The following is a 22,941-nucleotide window of genomic DNA, read 5'->3' on the forward strand; positions in this document are numbered from 1 at the left end:
CTCAGTCTTCGAGCTCTGGCAGAGAGGTGCAATCGCCTGAGCTCAGTCGTCGAGCTCTGCCAGGCGGTGCCACCTCTCCAGTCAAGAGGTGCAACCGCCTGATCCCAGAATTCTGGGATGTGATCGATTTGATCGTTTTGAGCTCCAAATTTGAACTGGGTTGGGGCTTATAAATACCCCACCCATTCAGCACTGAAAAGATACAGATCCACACCGAATTCTTGATCTTTTCAGTGATTCTAAGAGCTCAAATTTGTGTAAAGTCCTAAAGTTCTCCTCCTTCTGTTCTTCAAGTTTTGAGTTGTAAAGAGAGGAGAGAAAGGATCTGTAAAGGTTGTCTCCTGAGCCTGTCAAAAGGAGAGAAACTGTAAAAGGGCAGTTAGCCTTCGCCCTGTTGAATCTCGGATTTTGATGATGAAGTCAATTGTCATTTGTTATCTAATCTATGTGTTGAGATAAGTGTGCAGGATTAACTACGATGAGATTAAGACAAGCAGCAGGAGTTGCCCCGGAGTCAAGATCATGATCACGTTGGGAGTTCGAGAGTTCGACGGAAGTTCGGACGGTCGTCGGAGGTTCAGAGAGAACAGATCCGAGAAGTCCAGAAGCTTGCCAAGCGAAGCTCGTCGGAACTCGCCAAGTGGATCGTCGCAAAGTCCAGGAGTATGCCGGATGTCCGCAGAAGGATCACCGAGGGTTATCGGTTGATCGACGGAAGTTGGCCGGAAACTCGCCGGAAGAAGCGATTGACGCATCGGAGCAAGCTGCAGAAGTTGTCTTAGAGAAAATCGTAGTTAGCACGATGATTAAGCAGGAAAATGGGAGGTGAACCCATTAGCTTAATCTTGGGGCAATTGGGCCCCTGAAAAGATTCAAGTGGGTCGAATGGAGTGAACCATTCGGACCCTGATTGCACCAGGAGGTGCAACCGCCCCAGCCAGGAGGTGCAACCTCCTGGGCTGAGGGGTTGAGAGGTGCAACCGCCCCAGCCAGGAGGTGCAACCGCCTGGGCTGAGGGGCTGGGAGGTGCAACCGCCCCAGCCAGGAGGTGCAACCGCCAGGGCTGCACGGCTGGGAGGTGCAACCGCTCCAGCCAAGAGGTTGCACCGCCAGAGCTCAAGTTCCGAGCTCTGCCAGGCGATGCAACCACCAAGCTCAGTCTTCGAGCTTTGGCAGAGTGGTGCATCAGCCTGAGCTCAGTCTCGAGCTTTGCCAGGTGATGAATTCACCAAGCTCGGTCTTCGAGCTATGGCAGAATGGTGCATCAGCTTGAGCTCAGTTTGGAGCTCTGCCAAGTGATGCAACCACCAAGCTCAGATTTCGAGCTCTGCCAGGTGATGCAACCACCAAGCTCAGTCTTCGAGCTCTGCCAAGTGATGCAACCATCGAGCTCAGTCTTCGAGCTCTGGCAGAGAAGAAGCAATCGGCAGAGCTCAGTCTTCGAGCTCTGCCAGGCGGTGCCACCTCTCCAGTCGAGAGGTGCAACCGCCTGATCCCAGAATTCTGGGATTTGATCGATTTGATCGTTTTGAGCTCGAATTTTGAATTGGGTTGGGGCCTATAAATACCCCACCCATTCAGCACTGGAAAGACACAGACATATACCAAAATTGTGATCTTTTCTGTGATTCTAAAGAGCTCAAAAGTGTTGTAAAGCCTTGAGTCTCCTCCTTCTGTTCTTCAAGTTTTCAACTGTAAAGTGAGGAGAGAAAGGTCTGTAAAGGTTGTCTCCTAAGCCTGTCAAAAGGAGAGAAACTGTAAGAGGGAAGTTTGGCCTTCGCCCATTGAAGGAAGGCAGCTAGTTGACGTCGGCAACCTCATCGGTGGAGGAAGCCAAAAGTGGAGTAGGTCAAGGCTGACCGAACCACTCTAAATCTCTGGTTTGCGTTTAATTTCGAGCACTTTATCATTACTGCAAACCTCCCTCATCACTACTGCTCTCTGCGCTTTCACGAACAAGTTCTAAGTGCTGTTCTTCCAAATCTGGATTCAGACGTAAACTCGTATTTTCGTACATTACAGTTTACGTTTACGTTTGATTCTGCAGAACTGTTTTCCGCGCTTTTACGAACGAGCTTCCTTGCAGTTTACGCTTACATTTTAATCCTATCTGATTTTACGAACGAGTTTCAACATTTAGACGTAAAACTGCATTCGGACGTAAATCGGCTTTCTTCGCTCAATCATCAGATTTCAGTTTACGTTTACGTCTTGATTTCAACTGCATACTGCCTTCTGCGAATATACAAACGAGTTTCAAAGTTTAGACGTAAATCTGCGTCTAGACGTAAAACTGCGTTTAGACGTAAATCTGCGTTTAGACGTAAATCTGCGTTTAGACGTAAAACTGCGTTTAGACGTAAAACTGCGTTTAGACGTAAATCTGCATTTAGACGTAAAACTGCGTTTGGACGTAAAACTGCGTTTAGACGTAAATCTGCGTTTAGACGCAAATCTGCATTTAGACGCAAAACTGCGCTTAGACGCAAAACTGCGCTTAGACGCAATCTGCGCTTAGACGCAAAACTGCGCTTAGACGCAATCTGCGCTTAGACGCAAACTGCACTTAGATACAAACTGAGAATTTGCTTTTGCATCATAATCGTTTTTGAACGAACGCAGCTTTTTGTTTTTAAATTATTATAAGATTTCCGCTGCACTAATTCACCCCCCCCCTCTTAGTGCTCTTGATCCTAACACGCCCATTGAAGGAAGGCAGCTAGTTGACGTCGGTGACCTCGTCGGAGGAGGAAGCCAAAAGTGGAGTAGGTCAAGACTGACCGAACCACTCTAAATCTCTGGTTTGCTTTTACCTTGAGCACTTTATCATTACTGCAAACCTCCTACATTGCTACTGCCCTCTGCGCCTTCACGAACAAGTTTCTAAGCTCTGATCTTTCAGAATCTGCATTCAAACGTAAATCGTGTTTTCGTACGATCTTCACACTGCAGTTTTCGCTTACATTCGGATTCCATTTATAACTGCAAATTGCTTTCTACGTAAAACGCTTTTCAAGGTTCAAAACTGCTTTTAGACGCAAAACTACATTTAGACGTAAAATTACGTTTAGACGTAAAACTGCGTTTAGACGTAAAACTGCGTTTAGACGCAAAACTGCGTTTAGACGTAAAACTGCGTTTAGACGTAAAACTGCGTTTAGACGCAAAACTGTGTTTAGACGTAAAACTGCGTTTGGACGTAAAACTGCGTTTGAACGTAAAACTGAGTTTAGACGCAAACTGCGCTTAGACGCAAACTGTGCTTAGACGCAAACTGCGCTTAGACGCAAACTGTGTTTAGACGCAAACTGCTCTTAGACGCAAAACTGCGCTTAGACGCAAACTGCACTGTGATTCTGCTTTTATATCAAAATCGATTTTTATCGGACGAACGCAGCTTTCGGTTTTTAAATCGCTGTAAGATTTCCGCTGCACTAATTCACCCCCCCCCCCCCTCTTAGTGCTCTCGATCCTAACATCCTCTTGGGGCCTATAAATATCCCTCAATTCTCAATAGAGAATACAACCTTTGAGAAGCATTATATTGAGACAAAAGCCTTTATAAAGTTTTTGGCAAGCCTTGTTTTCAATTGCTTGAGTGTTCACCTCCTTCCTTTTCGTTGAAGATTTGTAAGAGTGTGAACCATTTGTTAAAAGGTTGTAAGAGGGGTATTTATCCTTCCACTTCAAAGTGATTTGCTAGTGAAAGTTGGGAGCCTCATTGAAGAAGGCTTCGCAAGTGGATGTAGGTCATTTTGACCGAACCCTTTAAATTGGTGCGTTCCTTGAATGTGTGAGTATTTACCTTCCTGAAATTATCATCTACACTACTACTAGTTTTCAGATTTCATTTTCTCATTTTACTGAGTTACTATCAAAACAAAATCTCCTCGTATTTACGAATTTGTTTTCAAACTTACGAGTTTTAATCCGCTGTACTAATTCACCCCCCTCTTAGTGTCGTTTCGATCCTAACAAATTAGACATCCCATCACATAGAAAATCTTACTATAATTAGACATCCTTTCTACCGATCAATAATCGTACTTATAATTTAATCATATTCATAATATATTTTATAGATAAGACCATATAATTTAACAAACTTTACTTAAAAAAGTTGGGTGTCTATCTTCATACTATCGGTTATTGCCCTCCACCTAACCCATGGTTGCGCCACTGCCCTGTGGATCATCTCCAACAACCTCTTATTGCTCACGAAGGCCTCACACTCGTCGGAACCCAGTAGTCGCTTTCCCTCCCCTTTGTGCCGCTAAACCTATCACTCGACCAACCTTGCGCGAAGAAGGAGATGCGAAAGCTGCTACCTCCTCCATTGACCTTATTGACCCTAACCCTATGTGCCTTACCTATATCCCTTGCGTGAGGAAGGAAAGAACGTGAGATTTATAAGTGAGGCACAAAAAGACGAGGCTAGTGGAATCAATGAAGGTGACAACACAATGGATCTAGTTGGGTAGACGGGGAGGGAAGGTGACAGTTGGGATTCCGATATGTTTGATGAGGATATAGGTAAAATGATCTTTTCACATTGTTAGAGTGTTGTATGAAAATTTCTCATACTATATGAAATTTTTTTTATTTTCAAGAATTCATCTTATAATAAATAGATTTGAGTAATGTATTTTTATTTATAGTAACTATTAGAGGTTAATAGCATTGTTGACCTATTCGTACTGCCGCTCCCTAATTATTGACGGTTTTGGGGGTAAATTGTCCTTAGGGTTCCCTTTCATTTTTGTTTAATTGGGCCCCACATGAAGCAGCTTTAATATGCCACGTAGTCGACGCGGGAAGGCATCCCATTCGCGGCCTTCCCCAACAAACCTGCGGATGCGCGAGACGATGGCGCCCCAAGCGCACCGCTCTTCCCCCCTCATTCTTCTTACTCGACGGAGGAGCGTCGGTCGAGAAATCTTTAGGCAATTCTACTCTCGCCCTCTTCGATTCGATCTCCGTTTCGGTCCGATCTGACTTCAGGACGAAGATGGTCCGATCTGATCTGAGTTTTTCCTCTCGTTCTCGATGTTCTCTTGCCAATCTCGGCGACTTCTGTGTCTTCCGTTAGATTTCATGTGGGGAGTAGAGTTTCTTGAAGCCCTTTGCCCTTCTCCGTTTATTAGTGATGAACGAGCCTGTTTAGCCGGCTGTTCGCGAAGGAGGTGATGAGGATCTTGATGGTTGGGCTTAATGCGGCCAGTAAAATCACGATCTTCTTGTTCAAGCTCAAGCTCGGAGAGAGATCGCTACTACCATCCCCGCTCTCGGTGAGCAACCATGTCCTGTCCATTTTTTTTTATTCTTTCCCATTGTTTGTTAGTTTAGCACTTACATACTTGCAAAATTAAACAAGCATCAGTATGCCATTATGATCATCTTCTTCAGTTGATACTCACCACAGTGACGTTGAGATTCCAGTTAACGTTAACATTTCTTTATATATATATCCCTCTTAAATTAGTAATTTTTGTGTTTAACCCTGAAAATTTAAGTTTAGGAAATATGGTTATTAATGATTGTATACAGATCATTTTAGATATTTAAATTTAATAATCTTTACAAACTCATTGATAACCATAATTAGTGGTAATGAACCTTAATTTATTGGACCGATGCTAATGAGAGTGATATATATACAATACTTATATATTTTGACGGATATATATATGTATATATATATATATATATATATATATATGTATATGTATATATATGTATATATATATGTATATATGTATGTATATATATATATATATATATGTATGTATATATATATATATATGTATGTATGTATATATATGTATATACATACATACATACATACATATGTATGTATGTATGTATGTATGTACATATATATACATGTATACATATATATACATGTATACATATATATATGTATATGTATGTATGTATATACATATATATGAGAATTTGGAGATAGAAATATGATAATTTTGAACTTTGAAAGGATAGATATGTGTGGTCACTGTATGTGACCTCAAGCTTTATGGTCTCTATTTGCTGCCAAGGAAATTACATGAATTTACTGCATGGATACTATAATTGAATGAACACAGCACTTATTAGAGTTAAGCTGCGGATCATTTCATGCACACATGATATCAATTTCACATCTTTGAAGTTGGCTTGGATCATACCTTCATTCAAGTTGAAAAAAGGAAAAAACTAGTTTTTGTTTGCCCGGAGTCCATCCAAAGGCTTACTTGTCCACACTTGTTGGTTCAAAGTTTGACAAATCTTTAATGATTGAAGGGCTCTTTGATGCACATTAAGTATTGAATGTTTATTTTTCAATACTAATTTTCTATCCACACTTTGTTTGATTTTGAGTAAACCAATTTTACATGTTCCTTTATATAGAACTTAAGATTATTGCAAATCACCTTCACCTTAAATATTCTTTTCAAAATTGCAGGTATTTAATGACATTATTTCATGGAAGGATATTGCATATTATTTTATGATCTAGTGATGCTATTAGACAATACTCATATGGAGTTTGCAAGTGGTATCGAAACTTCTTATTTAGGGTTTGACTTATTTGTCTTCATAAGCTAAAAATGCATCTTTCTCCTTGGGGTAACAAATCATCCATGCAGGCAGGAAGGGTTGTGCTCGTGAAATCATATGGTCTTGTTATTATCAACATTATAAGTTTTGTGTTATGTTGTACATACATTTTGTTCCAATATCTTGTTCTTGGATCCAGGATTCAATGTGGAGACCATGGAGTACAAAAACATTAGTTTCACCATTTGGGATGTTGGTGGCCAAAATAAGGTAAGTTGGACTATGCTTGACATTGCTTTGACTTGGGTGAAGTTTGAAGTGTAGTTCAGATTTCATGGAACACCCATGTTTATGGTGGTTTCTTAGATTCGAGAGCATGATACATTCTAGACTTGAAAATTACTGATTTCGAGCTTGACCGTCACTTTTTTAATACTGTCTTATTTGCCTACTAAGGGTTCATGAATGAACTGGAGCTTAATTTGTACTTATTTGTTTATTATCTTCTGGGTGTATTGTCAGACCTCTATGGAGTTACCACTTCCAAAATATTCAGGGCCTTATTTTTGCTGTCGACAGTAATGACAGAGACTGTATTATCGAGGCAAGGGATGAACTCCATAGGATGCTTAATGAGGTGAATTGATCTGGTCTTAAATATTATTATTGCTCTAATGTGGCGGAGGTGTGCTGTATGACAATCTAGTACCCTCTGATTGTTGGACGTAACTCATGCAAGTGTATCTTCAACATTGTCTTCAACGTTTATTTTAAATCAAATGTCCTCTATTTTGTTTGTCCTTTTGCTTGTAATCATAACTGGCCATTAAAAAATCCAGCTTAGGATGATTGTTGGATCCACGTGAAAGGTCCAGAGGAAGGGTGTGCATTGGAGTTGGTGGAACATCAGGATTAAGAAGAAACAGTAGTAATAACATGAGGGTTGGATATTAATTTCAGAACAGTGGTGACCCTCTGGAATTTTGATTTCATTTTTCATTTGTTAGGTTCTGATGTGACTTCCAAATTTAGAATGTTAGCCTTCAAAATGACTGCAGCAATGTTTTGGAGATTCTGGTGACTCTATGATCACACATATTATTCATATTGTATGATCACAGATTCACAGCAACAATCTTTTGACTGTATTGCGGCAATCTCTTGTTCATTTTCATCTTAACTGAGATGAATATCTCACTCAAGCTAAAACTCCAATAGTTAAGTAGGTCTGTAGTGGGATAGATATGCCAGAAACATGCCTGCATACCTGCAGATAGTTACCATCCAGACAAGACTGAACTGTTAAGTAGGTCTGTAGTGGAATGGCTGTGTCAAGTGGCGACTGTCAAAAAAACTTGCTTTGTTTAATTTTTGGTGCAGCTCTCAGATGTGGAATCTCTTATTCAATTTCATTGGAGATTATGATCCATAGTCTTTTAGTGGAAATTAAAATGTCAACTATTGATGATTGTTTATTTTATTTATTTATTTCCTGACTTGATTTTCTGTCATAATTTTAATAAGAGATTTTGTTCTGGTTCATCTGCAGGATGAGTTACCTGATGCTGTATTGCTTGTTTTTGCAAATAAGCAAGATAGTCCCAGCACAATGAATACAGCCGAAATTACTGATAAGCTTGGGTTTCATTCCCTGTCTCAGCGATGCCGGTATGACTCTTGATCTTTATAATGCTGTACGCTAGAAATGCTGGTTTTACTATCTATTTATAACACTAAGCTGTCTTCTAGAAAGCGGCTGCAGTATGCATGCACGAAGACAGCATGCAGTGCATAGGTGTGTCGAAAGCATGTGCTGCAACATATGCTATTCAATTGAAATTAAGAATATATGAAGAGATCTATAACCAAATCCAAATTATTGATATCTACAGGATGACGTGTATACTCATTTAAGAACTTGTTTACTTGATTAGTAAATGAGTAAAGGTCCAAGTGATGAATGTCATATAATCATGTACCACATAAACTGAAACGAAGAAATTATTACACTGAGGAAAAAAAAATTTACACATTGTGATCACATTTTCATTCTTTTGTGGACTGCATATGTGCAGTAATTTTCACATATGTGATAACACTGCTTTCACATATAAGTAGACTGAAGCACTCCTGAGAACAGATAGGGGTGATATCACCGCTTATGTGAATCCTGCACCGCAGGTCTGTGAGAGACTGCATCTCCCTTGAAGTATTTGAGGGTTAATTCTGTCCAAATATATAGCATTTCTGTGCTGAATCATCTTCTATACCTGAGATATCATTACCTTTTGCAAACTATTCAGTCCAAGACAGTAAAAGTTACGTTTGATAAGTTTGTAGCGTTAAAAGTATTATTCATAACAATTAAATTTTGATATATTGAAGGCATTAGATCAATGGTTGCTAAAATAATATATAAGAGCCTTCTTGTTAGCTATGGAAAGCTCGAAGTTTCAATTGGGACATTAATTGGCCCTTTATCTGCATCGTCTTGTGCTTTTTATTGTTTTTTTTATGTGCTCTTTATGTAGTTCCTTCCTTGCACGTTAGATAATATAATTATTCTGCACCTCTCTTTTACAAGAAAAGATATCTTGGTCTTTTGTTTTTTAGCCTAATGACCAAGGACATATGTGATCTGTTTGTTAGTATATACAGAGCACATGCACTACATCTGTTGGGAGCCTTGTGCACTTAGCTGTCTTTTAGGTCTACTCAGGTGTCATGCAATCTAGGTGAATTGGATTTCAAGTGTGAAAATAACTTCTCTGCTCGTAAGGATAAGCCATATGCATTAACTCCTTGCAGACTCTGCATCAGAAGCTTTATGCATCGAAACACCCTTTTTAATCTTCCATATCAATTTTCAAGCATGGATATATGTTAGCATCGGTGTACTTAATTATGGTACTTCTTTAGTTGCTATTATTATTCCCCTGTGATGACCACAGTTTATTTTTGAAGGTGGGGAGCTAATTTACCAAGACAGATTATGGAACAGAAATTGAACTTTCCAACAAAGTTAACATTACTTAGAAGAAATTTTCGAACAATGGTTGGAATCTTATTCCTAGGTCAGCAATCCTCTAAATAGTTAGATTTCACCAAAATTGGGAAGTTGAACCATCTGGACCATGGTTCCCAAAGTGGGAAACCAATTTAAGAAATGATCTTCACAAACTTTGAAGAAAGTGCTGAATCAGATCCTAAGTTGGTTTTAATGAAATACTATTTCTGAGTGGCAAACAGGTTTCCCAGTAACTGTGATTTGAATAGGATTTGAAGTTCACATCATACAAATAAGTAATTATGATTTATAAGCTTACACTTGATGGTTGATTTCTAAGTCTATTTATAAGCTTACTAAATAATTTAATGGCAACTATGTTGTAGCTTATGCCCACAAGCCTACGAATGAGCAAATTCACGAGTCTATGGATGAGTTTGTTCAAAAGTTTATGCACGATCTACTTGGTGACGAGTCAACTTGTGAACCTAAATGAGTCAGAGTTTTGTCATATTTAAATTTGACTGGTTGAAAAGGTCGAGTTTTAAAATTACATTGAATCATGGGTCATTAATTTTGATTAACAAGCTTAAGGGAGCCTTTAGTGAGCCAAACATCAAGCTGTTCATGGACTTTGACTATCTTGGAGCCCTCGTAATGGCTAATGGAATGCTTTATGCTTTAATGCTTCCAGATGACATTTTATGGGTACTATGAAACTTGAGATTCATGATAGGATTAGCTGAATTTTCTGTTGTTTCCCCAGGCTTTAAACTTTAGGTTGGTGGACTAAGCTTTATGTGTTATTGCTCTGTTAGACGATTATTATTAGCAGTGACATGGCATATTTGCTTTGATTGCAATCCCCAAGCCGCAACTTGTTGCTCATGAATTGGTGGTAACCAAGAGATGTAAGTTCAATAAACATTGTGATTTGGTGTAGTGTAATATGATTGCAATCAGAAGCATGATCATCAACTTCAGCCCTTTTTTTGTTGTTTTTAAGCATTATAGCTGCAGTGTGTTGTCATTATTCTCTCTAATTCATTTGCCCCTTTTCTAGTGGAGATCTCCTGGATCAGCCTGTGTCCCACCTGCATCTGCGAGAGAAGATTGTGAAGAGGTTGCGTTCGATCAGAGTTGGGACCAAAAACCAGCCACATGAATGAGTGAGTAATTGTTATTATTGTTATGATTATGATTATGATTATGATTATGATTATGATTATTATTTTACTTGCTCACCTTCCTCTTGTCCTTCATTGATCACTACATCTAATGCTTTCAATGCCTTTCTATTTCCTCACGGGAAATCTTCTCAATCTTGTATGGCAAATGGTATCCGAGGAATTAAATGATTCCCAATCTCAAATGGACCTCCTCCATTCCAAAGAGCTGTATCTTTCCTCAAATCTACTTGCCAATGGTGCTGGATTTACTGAGTAAATGTATTATACCTTACGATAAAAAAAAAAATTCACCTATAGGTATTCAAATGAACAATACAGCGTATCTTTACGTTGGATTGGATTGTGTCGCTGCTACAAATCTCTTTTAGAAAAAAAGTCTTCATTGTTTATTTCCAAAATCTGGATAAACTTTGGCACCTTTTCCTGGGAGGTTTTGTAAGGCAAGTGACATTATTGCCTCGGAAAATTCCACCCACACCTCTATTTCTCACTCTTCTGGTTGTTGTTGATGACAATCACACAACCACCATCTTGCAAATAAATCAAGACTTCCTTTGAGGTTTTATTCACATTTTATCTAAGTTTTTAAGTAAACTTATTTCCTATCATTATTGTTTTTCAAAATACGTGGTGTTCTATTTTAAATGGATGAGGTCATAAGTTGAGTGGGCAGATTAGCATGTCATAACGTTGTAGTCTGGTTATATTTACAAAGATCCTCCTTGCCTTTGGTATCCACTGAGGCCATGTGGCAGAAATTTTCAGTTTCCTTTTCTGAAATTTGCACCACAAAATAGTTAATTTGAAGCATCAATAACTGAAATTTTTGTTTTATTTTTCTATTAAAGAAACTGTTTTTAATATAATAAAAAAGAAACTTATAGTATGATACTATCAAAATAAGCAGCATTTGATGTTTTCAAAATAACAATGTAAACTGGACAACTTTTGATTTTTAATTTCTTAGATTTGTCCAACTTCCAATAATTCTTTGCTAAATCACCTATTGTTATGTGTGTGTGTGTGTATACACACACACACACACACCATTTGCATATTGTTTTTTGGAATTTAGTAAATTAAATATGATTTATAATATAATTTATATTTTAATTACTGACGGTATTGGCGGAAGCCTCGTGCAAGATTGAATATGATAATTAAGGGATAATGGATGTAGCTAATGGTAAACAATTTTATAGGCTTTTAATGACAATAAATATGACTCATATGATAGTCTATCTATCTATGTGAACTACTTGTGGAGTTTGTGCTCTTCCTCAACACTGGATGGATGTCTTTCCATGATTTTTTGTAGGCTTTAATAATAATGAACATGTTTTTACTATACTTACCCCCACAAAAAAAAAAAAAAAAAGGAAAACAAAAAAAAGGAGACACTTACCATCTGATGAAGTCTCAAGCCAATTTGATAATTTATTATAGCAGGAACCTTCAAATAGGATATTTTTATATTGCAAATAGGAAATTTTTATATCTCAACACAAATTATGCAGGAATAACGTACTATATTGCAAAATGTTCCAAAATTATATCAAATAATGACAAATAAATGCATATATCATCAGACATCCAAACATAAAAGGGTGTGATGGTAAATGCACACCACTTGTGTTGGGATGCTTAGCATATCTGCATATCTCCGAGTGGATTTGCCTGCCGTTGGATTGGAGTGCACTATATATACACCCTTTCGCATGAGAGGGAGACAGATATTATATACTCTTCAAGCTGTTCCTTTGATTGCTGAAAGAACCCTCAGCTCTCACCTTCACTTTGAAAGCAGCAATAAGGTTTGTGCCTCCTCTCCACCTCTCACTAGCTTGCTTGCCATCTTTGACTGATTTCTTTCTTTCGCTGCCGTTTTCTTCTTCTTCTTCTTCTTCTTCTCTCTCTCTCTCCCCTCCGAGACCTTGGTTTTGCTACGCTGTAAGAATCCAATCTTAACGTACAACACTAGTGTTTTCTTCAATAGTTCCGTTTGTTTTCGTCTTCTTCCTCATGTCGGATGATTGCATGGGCTACGTAAGAACCTGATCAGCCAATTTATTAGCTTTCAACCCATTTCTTTGCTGCTAAATGGTCGATTTTTTATATTAGATTTGACTTCCAAGGCATCCTTTGAAATTGTTACTGTTGTCTTATCCATTTAAATTTGATCTTTTTTTCCCAGTTAATCTATCGGTATGAAATCTACCAACTAGCTTTTCTTTCACTGAATGCATAGGTGAATTTGCTCACTCAGTTTTCGTAGTAAACAAAAATCAAAATCTGCTGCTTTACGAAACAAATGCCTCTTTTGGACTTCCTAAGGTGGCTGTTCTTCACAGGCTGCCCATATTTCCCAATATGTTTTTACCTGACAGTGTCCCACTTTTTTATTTTCATATGCTTACCGGCGTTATGAGTGATCTTTAATTTGTCTTTGTAAGTTTTCCTGTGCTTCATTTGGACATTTGCTGTCCTGGAAATCTCACCAAGCCATAAAAGTTTCTGAGGAACTAAAATTACAGCCTTAAAGAAAGCAGTTCCTCTTTTGAGTTAAGTTGTCATCACTAGACATTGTATGATCATGTTCCATGGCTCTCTAACGTGTCTTTAATCCTCCTCATTAGGGTTTTTCTACTATACCTTGATCACAAGCATATATGTTTTTGAGGCATTGCAGGTGTAGTACATCCATCGTCAACTTTTCAGCCTTGATCTACTTCATCAGAGAATTCGTGAGCCATGGAGGTCACCGTGCGCTCTGGTGATACAACGCCAGCTCTGCCCTCCGAAGCTCGCAAGAACGTGGACTCGAACTCTGGCCTCCCGCCTGCTGACGAGGTCGGACCTTCCTCTGGGCCGGAAGACATGGCAGCGCAGTCGCCAGATGACGCTGAGAACGATGACGACCTGCAAGTGGAAGATATCGAGGCACAGATATGGCATCTGAAGGCACGGCTGAAACGCATCAGGGACGGGAAGCAGAGCAGGAAGCGGCAACACTCGACTGATCCCGCCACTCTGAGTGAGCTGGAGGAGCAGTCACGGAAGAAGAAGATGTCGCGAGCCCAGGATGGGATTCTAAGGTACATGATCAAGCTCACGGAAGTCTGCAACGCCCAAGGCTTCGTCTACGGCATCATCCCCGAGAAGGGCAAGCCGGTGAGCGGCGCCTCCGACAGCCTGAGAGCCTGGTGGAAGGAGAAGGTGCGATTCGACCGGAACGGCCCGGCGGCGTTGCAGAGGTACCGGATGGAGCACCCGGTCCTTGTGCCCGACGCCGACAGCACTCCTCAGATCTCCATCTCCAAGATACTGCTCGAGCTGCAGGACACAACGCTGGGCTCCCTGCTGTCTGCTCTGATCCAGCACTGTGATCCTCCGCAGCGACGGTTCCCGCTCGAGCGGGGGGTTCCGCCGCCGTGGTGGCCGACCACAAAGGAGGACTGGTGGCCCGAGATGGGGTTCCCGGAGGACCAAGGTCCGCCGCCGTACCGGAAACCGCACGACCTCCGGAAAGCGTGGAAGACGAGCGTACTCATCGCTGTCATCAAGCACATGGCGCCCAACCTCGAGAAGATAAGGAGGCTCGTCCGGCATTCCAAGTGCCTCCAAGAGAAGATGACGGCAAAGGAAAGCATGCTCTGGAACTCGGTGCTCGATCAAGAGAGCCGGCTGCTGCATGGCCAATCGCTCCCCGACGCGACTGGGCATTCCCACTTCTACACTGCTTCCGTGAGCAGCAGCCCCAGCGACTACGACGTCAAAGAAGTCGAGAACGTCCCAAATGCCGGTCTCCTGGACCAGATCGCGGCGCAGTCGGGCACTGGGAAGGAGGAGGCCGGAGCTCGTCTTTCTCCATACCACGATCAGATGATGGCGGATTACTCACAAAAGAGGGTGGCAGCCGATGAGCCCGACCAAAGGATCTATACATGCGATCACCCTCGATGCCCGCACCACGATTACACCCACGGCTTCCTCGACCCGGGCTCGAGAGCTCTTCACCAGATCCACTGTGCGTATCGCAACGCCATGAGTCAGCCACAGTCTCAGTTTCTGGGGTTCCAAGTGAACGATAACAGAAGAAGCGCCGCTCTCTCTGCGCCCCGTCTCGACAAGCCAATCATGAATGGTGGCGGACCTGCTCTTGTTTCACCTGACGTTGCTGGAATCGGAGTCGCGGCTGGTGGTCACAAGTCCATAGGTGAACTCTGCAACTTCTACGACGCCAATCTCCCGATGCATGCAGCAGCAGCAGCTCAGGCTGATATGAACCGGCTGCAGCTTCAGATCCAGATGCAAGCCAATGCTCTGCAGCAAGCTTCCGCTCCAAACCGGATTCAGCAGTCTCCTCTGCATCCTGCTCATCAGAGAAGCGGTTCGATGGCTCCTCAAGCTGCCGCGTCCATGGATCAGAATGCTCTGCACGCGACGATGTTCATGGAGGGAAACTACGTCGCACAGAGTACTCCAAGATTTGTCGGCGATTGCTTCGGAGACGTCAGCAACAGCATGCACCAGAGCCAAGATTTACAGGCACAAAGTTTTCCTTTCGATCCAACTTCGGGGAACCAAAACGCTGATGTGCACACCAGATTCACATTCACTTCTCTTCTCAACAGTTCGAGCGGGGAAGTCAACGACGCAATGGGTGGACGGCTGGGCGACTCGCTGCCGAAGAAAGAGGACTACGGCTGGAGATTCTAAATGCAGACTCACGGCACCGCCGCCTGGTCGGGAACGGCGTTCTTTGCATCGTTTAGTCAAACACCGCAATTTGTTTCTCCTCTGCTTCATTGTTCTAGTGATTTGGTAATTTATTAGATTTGCATATTTTACCACTGCTCATAATTCCTCCTATCAATTCTAAACTAAATCAAAATGATCAATTCCATTTCCTACCTTTTGGAAATTGGAATTGTCGATTTGGTAGTCCATAAGCTACTGATCGATCATTGGACTTAAACGGGCGTGAGCAACTGTCCACGGCTAACCCAACGGTCGACCGAGAGTCAAATGATCCTAATAGCCATCCATAAAAACGGTTCTATTCGATGGTACTTTGGTCATTTTATAATTAAAAAAATAAAAGTTTTGAAAACAAAACAAAATTGTCTCTTTCAACAACTACATAGTTTTATGAGCATTTTAAGAAAAAAAATTATAAATCGTATAAATACCCCTCAAATCTCTCATTCTTTCTCAATGCTCTTAACCTCTCTTGTTGTTTCCAATGGCAAATGGAAGCTAACACTTCACCACCAAAGAGGTTTTCGAAAATTCGATCATAATAACTTAAGAAAATCAACACATCAATATCATAAAGTTGGATAACACTTCAAGAAGCTTATACCTCTTTTCATATCATATGTAATTACTATAATCAAAAATTTTAAATTCAAAGAAGTAAGAGAATATGAAACATTTTTAAAAGCAAACTGAGAAGAATATTCAACGCATGAGAGTCAATCATAAATTTATGTTGGGAAGAAACCTTATCGAGGAATAATCTTTTACCTCTGTATCAAAATGGATTTCTCATCAAAATACCAACTTGATATCCAAATGAAAATATCAACCAACACAACATAAACAATAGAGCAAATAATCAATCACACAGTGAGACCAAATCTTTTTTACGTGGAAAACTCAATGTGGAAAAAACCATGGGACCGTAGTCCACCTCAAACTTCCATTATCAATAATAATGATAACAGGTTTACAGTATATCTTCTCTAGAATAACTAGAGGATCAGAATAACATTAAGAACATATATCTTGATCATCACATAGGTGGATCTCCACCAGAGAGAATTCTAGGTCTCACAAAGTGGATATCGTAGGAAAGTACCTTAGAGAGGGTAAACTGCAGAACAACACCATTAGGATTGTAGAGTTTGCTGCAAGGATTCTCCACATAAAATTTGGGCCGAAACTGACAACGTTTGGCCACCGATCGTTAAGCAGAAAAACTCAGAAATCTTATTTTCTCTCTCTATTTCTCTCTCATATTTTCTCTGCACGCCGTCGCATGCTGCACGCTCTTACTCTAATCTCATCCTAATTTCGTTCTCTCTAATCTCCAATTAGTTGATTTGGGCTTATGGCCCAAATTGTCCAAGCCCACATATAGACTGGACCCAACAATTCTCCCCCTCCAGCTCATATGGTGAGTTGTACCAAGCCCGCTCTTCGCCTACATGCTTCAAGCTTCTCCTTAGGCAAAGACTTTGTCAACATATCTGAACCATTATCATTGGTATGCACCTTTTCCAACAGTAATTCTTTCATCTCAAGCACATCACGAATCCAGTGATATCTCACATCAATATGCTTGGATCTAGAATTGTATGTTGAATTCTTGGAGAGGTGAATAGAGCTCTGACTGTCACAGTAAACAGTATATCCTTCCTGTTTCAAGCCCAATTCCTGTAGAAACTTTTTCATCCATAAAGCTTCCTTGCAGGCTTCAGTAACTGCTATGTATTCTGCTTCTATGGTTGATAGAGCAACACACTTCTGTAACTTAGATTGCCAAGAGACTACTCCTCCTGCAAATGTCATCAAGAATCCCGAAGTGGACTTCCTAGAATCAGTATCACCTGCCATGTCTACATCTGTGTACCCTTCTAACATAGGTTCATCATCACCAAAACATAAACACAACCTGGAAGTACCTCTTAGATATCTTAATATCCATTTCACTGCTGCCCAATGTTCCTTTCTAGGATTTGAGAGAAATCGGCTAACAACTCCAACTGCATGAGCTATATCTGGCCTAGTACAAACCATAGCATACATCAAACTGCCTACTGTAGATGAGTAAGACACTCTGGATATTTCTTCTTTTTCTTTCTCACTTGTAGGACATTGTTTTGAACTCAGCTTGAAATGACCTGCAAGTGGAGAACAAACTGCTTTGGCTTTACTCATGTTGAATCTTTCAAGAACCTTTTCAATGTAAGTCTCCTGAGATAACCAAATCTTCATTTTTTTCCTATCACGAAGAATCTTCATGCCAAGTATTTGTTTCACCGATCCCAAGTCTTTCATGGCAAAAGACTTACTTAGCTCTCTTTTAAGCTTTTCAATTTTTTCAACATCATGACCAATAATCAATATATCATCAACATATAGCAGTAAAATAATAAAATCATCATCTGAAAATTTCTTCATAAACACACAATGATCAGATGTGGTTCTATCATACCCTTGGCTCATCATAAAGGAATCAAACTTCTTGTACCACTGTCTAGGTGCCTGTTTGAGTCCATATAAGCTTTTCCTAAGCTTACATACCAGATTTTTTTTTCCCTTGACTTTGAAACCTTCTGGTTGCTCCATGTAAATTTCTTATTCTAAATCATCATGAAGAAATGCTGTTTTCACATCAAGTTGTTCAACTTCTAAATTTAAGCGGGCAGCCAAACCAAGAACAACTCGGATATAGGACATTTTTACAATCGGAGAAAATATTTCTTCAAAGTCAATACCTTTCTTCTGACTGAATCCTTTTACAACTAGTCATGCCTTGTATCTCTATTGTGAGCTATTGCTTTCAGTCTTCAATTTGTAAACCCACTTATTCTTGAGAGCTTTCTTCTCTTTAGGCAACTTTACCAAGTCATAAGTGTGGTTCTCAAGTAAGGATCTCATCTCTTCTTGCATGGCTTTAACCCACTCATTCTTATTCTCATGTAGAATAGCTTCTTGGTAAGTTTCTGGCTCTCCCCCATCAGTAAGCATAACATACTCGTGTGGAGGATATCTGGTAGAGGGTTGTCGCTCTCTAGTGGATCTTCTCAATAGAATCTCAACTGGTGGTGGAGGTGTTTGTTCAATTGGTTTAGCATCATCAATTGTAGGTGTATCATCACTAGTATTCTCACCACAATCTTCTTGTTCATCTCCCCCATGATCATCATGAACTACAGGTGAAGGAACTGGACCCAAACTCTAAGGAATATAAATAGAGGTTTCTGGCTTCTCAACATTATCACCATCATCAAACAATTGGTCTTCAAGAAACACAACATCTCTGCTTCTAATAATCTTCTTGTTCATTGGATCCCATAATCTGTATCCAAACTCTTCATGACCATATCCTAAGAAGATACATGCTTTTGCCTTATTATCAAGCTTGGATCTCTCATCTTTGGGAATATGAACAAATGCTTTACACCCAAAGACTCTCAAATGATTATAAGATATATCTTTTCCTCTCCATACTCTCTCTGGAACATCACCTTGCAGAGGAACTGATGGAGAAAGATTTATCAGGTCAACTGTAGTTCTCATAGCCTCCCCCCAAAATGACTTTGGTAACTTGGCGTGGGAAAGCATACACCTAATCCTTTCTTCAATGGTTCTGTTCATCCTTTCTGCCACACCGTTCTGCTGAGGAATTTTAGGAACTATTTTCTCAAGCCTGATACCATGGAACCTGCAATAATTCTCAAAAGGACCCCTGTACTTGCCACCATTATCTGATCGAACACACTTTAGTTTTCTGCTAGTTTCTCTTTCAACATTGACATGAAACTCCTTGAAAACATCGAGTACCTGGTCTTTAGATTTCAAAGCAAAAGCCCACACTTTTCTACAATGGTCATCAATAAAAGTAACAAAATAAAGAGCACCTCCAAGAGTTCTAGTTTACATAGTACAAATATCAGTATGAACTAAATCAATAACATCAGATCTTCTAGATGATGGATATGTCTGAAATGCAACTCTATGTGTTTTTCCAGCTAAGCAATGATCACAAGATTTAAGAGATGTACCTTGCAACTCAGGTAACAACTGCTTTCTAGCAAGAGTTTGAAGTCCCTTCTCGCTGATATGTCCAAGCCTCTTATGCCAAAGATCTATACTTTCACCTTTTCGAATTGCATTAATCTCTCCTTTGTGTAGCTTAGCTTCCATGACATAAAAAGAGTTAATCTTCTTTCCTTTTGCCACAATTAGAGAACCTTTAGTGAGTTTCCATTTACTTTCACCAAAATAATGTGCAAAGCTCTCATCATCAAGTTTACCTGTAGATATCAAGTTAAGACGAATATCTGGAACATGCCTTATATCTTTGAGTATCAATTTGCTCCAAATACTGGTCTCCAAGCAAATATCTCCAATACCCACAATCTTAGATGTACCATTGTTTCCCCATTCTGACATTACCAAAATCACCGACAGTGTAAGATCTAAAGAAATCACCATGAGAAGTGACATAAAATGAAGCACTAGAGTCAATTACCCAGCTATTGTCCTGAGCTACAAGGCTAACACAACCTTCATCACAAACAATAGTGATATTACCTTTAGCAGCAACTGTATTTGTCTCTTTCTCATTTTTCTTCATTTCATTATGTTCTCGCTTCCAAAACCTACACTCTTTCTTCATGTGACTTGGCCTATTACAGTGAAAACATTTGATATCTCTTCTAGACTTGGATCTTCCTCTATAACCATATGGATTTCTGCTATGACTTCTTCCACGTCTTTCTTGTTTTTCAGTAACAAATGCACCAGAAGAAGATTCACCCTGTTTTTTCCTTCTTGCATCTTCATTTAGCAAACTATATTTAACCATATCTATGGTTAGAGTCCCCTATGGCGTGGAGTTACAAATAGTCACCACATACGTTTCCCAACTTTCTGGTAAACAGCTGAGAAGTAATAATCCCTGCATCTCATCATCTATATTCATTTTCATAGCAACCAACTTATTTGCAAGACTCTGAAATAGACTTATGTGCTCAATAATGTTACCACCATCTTTATACTTCAAATTTACAAGCCTTCTGAGGAGAGAAATTCTATTTCCCACTATCTTTTTCGCAAAGAGGTTTTTTAACCTTTGCCAAACAACATCAGCTCTGGTTTCATCTGAAACATGCTCATGCAAGTTTATATCCATCCATCTTCTAATATAGGCAATAGCTTTTCTATGTTGAACTTCTCATTCTTCATCGTCCATAGTAGAAGGTTTATCTTTAACCTTGATAGGCTTATACAAATCTTTGCAATATAGTAAATCTTCCATCAGACGCCTCCAAGTGGAATAATTTGATGAGTTCAATTTAATTATACCATATGACTGCTCCATTTCAATCACACAAGAAAACTAGCACCAAACAACCTGATGCTCTGATACCACTTGTTGGGAAGAAACCTGTTAATGCGGAATAATCTTTTTCCTTTTGTGTATCAAAATGGGTTCCTCATCAAAATACCAACTTGATATCCAAATGAAAATATCAACCAACATAGCATAAACAATAGAGTAAATAATCAATCACATAGTGAGACCAAATCTTTTTTACGTGGAAAACCCAATGTGGGAAAAACCACGGGACCGTAGTCCACCTCAAACTTCCACTATCAATAATAATGATAACAGGTTTACAGTAGGTCTTCTCTAGAATAACTAGAGGATCAGAATAACATCAAGAACATATATCTTCATCACATAGGTGGATCTCTTCCCAAGAGAATTCTAGGTCTCACAAAGTGGATATCGTAGGAAAGTACCTTAGAGAGGGTAAACTGTAAATCAACACCATTAGGATTATAGATTTTGCTGCAAGGATTCTCCACATAAAATTTAGGCCAAAACTGACAACGTTTGGTCATCGATCGTTAAGCAAAAAAACTCAGAAACCTTACTTTCTCTCTCCTCTTTCCTCTGCACGCCGGGTGCGTTCGTTCTCTAATTTCCAATTAGTTGATTTGGGCTTATGGCCCAAACTGTCCAAGCCCACATATGGATTGGACCCAACAATTTATGGGTACCCTGTCTCTTCCACTTTTTATTTTTTATTAAAAATCATGAAACATTAGCTAAATTAATTATCGTTGAATATTTATTTTTTAATTTGATGAAAAAGCTTGATTTATTGATTATTGTCAAGAGGTTTTAAATTTTGTCACGTAATGAGTCTCTTATGTTACATTATATAACCTTATTTAATTAGGTAAGATATATTATAATTTTATTTTATTCCGTTTACATTTATCAATCAATAAAAAATAAGTCTAATTATGATAAAATTCTCTAAGAGATAATCTTGATAAGAGGGATTCTCCTAATTACTTATTCTAAATCCTTTGCTTTCATCTCTCTTTGATAGATTACATATACATAATATATGATAGGACCTCCTAGAAACTCAATGCGGATACATAATACATGATATTATTGAGGGATTATAGATCTTCTCTCATCTCCTTTTGTCTATAATCCATCGCTCATAGCGATATTGTAAAGGGTAGGAAAAGAGGAAAAACCGAGTATAGCTTCTTTCTTTCTTGTCCAGATTCACAATGCATATAGGTCACCGTGTGTTGCTTTACGATATTCGAGGTACCCTTGATCGTGTTATGTTTGTCTCACATGATCTGTTTGTTTTCATAAATGAAAATATAGTTGTAACACGTGATGCTACTGCTAGGCATGGCCAATGATGTTGCTGCTAAGTGATAGCTCATGATGAAAGTGGCTATATCGCTGATGGCATGGCAAGGGACAATGGTGCTATGTGCTGAATTGAGAAATAGATTGTGAAAGATAAGTATTTATATAGGTTTTGAGGGAGAAAATTTTCTTAATCAATCACTCAAATCGTGCAATTAGATTAGCTCTTCAAATCTATGAATGATCTTCAAATCATAGATTGATTGAGGATATCATGATATTCTATTACGCCCCTACAAGATCGAGCTTCTGTCAAGGATATCAATCTTGAACTGATATAACTGAAATGTCTTATGGGCGAGAGGCTTTGTGAGGGAGTTTGCTAGTTGATCAGAAATATGTATATGAGAAACACACAGTTAATATCTAACAACTTGATCTCTGATAAAGTGAAAGTCGATAACAATGTATTTTATGTGTGAGTGAAATATTGGATTGGCGCATAGGTTGGTGGCACAAACATTATCACAATATACTGTATAATGGATTTGAATGTAATGTCAAGTCCTAGTATTAGATTGATAACCCAATTGAGTTCTATAGAGGTAGTGGCGATGGCTTGGTATTTAGCTTTAGTAGTGGATCTTGCGATTGTTTTATATTTCTTGGAACTCAAATTGATTGAATTTGCTCTAAAGAAGACAATATAGGTTCACGAATCAGCATCGATGAAAGCATGAAGATAAAATAATGAGTGTTGACGA

The 22,941-nt window shown here is 39.4% G+C and overlaps 1 protein-coding gene across 6 annotated transcripts; it reads left to right on the top strand.

Moving 5' to 3' along the window:
* Window positions 1-4,815: 4,815 nt before the first annotated feature.
* On the top strand, window positions 4,816-15,605 carry LOC135584872 (ETHYLENE INSENSITIVE 3-like 1 protein). Of its 6 annotated transcripts, none has more exons than XM_065192958.1 (7): window positions 4,816-5,288; window positions 6,461-6,553; window positions 6,755-6,825; window positions 7,078-7,192; window positions 8,105-8,223; window positions 10,626-10,731; window positions 13,442-15,605. In XM_065192958.1, exon 7 carries the CDS (start codon window positions 13,504-13,506, stop codon window positions 15,469-15,471), a length of 1,968 nt encoding a protein of 655 aa, XP_065049030.1. In that variant the 5' UTR covers window positions 4,816-5,288; window positions 6,461-6,553; window positions 6,755-6,825; window positions 7,078-7,192; window positions 8,105-8,223; window positions 10,626-10,731; window positions 13,442-13,503; the 3' UTR covers window positions 15,472-15,605. The 6 variants fall into 6 exon arrangements, with proteins under 6 accessions (XP_065049030.1, XP_065049033.1, XP_065049029.1 ...); XM_065192961.1 differs by having other exon boundaries at window positions 7,135-7,192; XM_065192957.1 differs by lacking the exon at window positions 6,461-6,553 and having other exon boundaries at window positions 4,816-5,011; window positions 5,145-5,288.
* The last annotated feature ends 7,336 nt before the right edge of the window (window positions 15,606-22,941 follow it).

Source organism: Musa acuminata, chromosome BXJ1-7 (assembly GCF_036884655.1).
Source record: "Musa acuminata AAA Group cultivar baxijiao chromosome BXJ1-7, Cavendish_Baxijiao_AAA, whole genome shotgun sequence".
Lineage (NCBI taxonomy): Eukaryota > Viridiplantae > Streptophyta > Magnoliopsida > Zingiberales > Musaceae > Musa > Musa acuminata.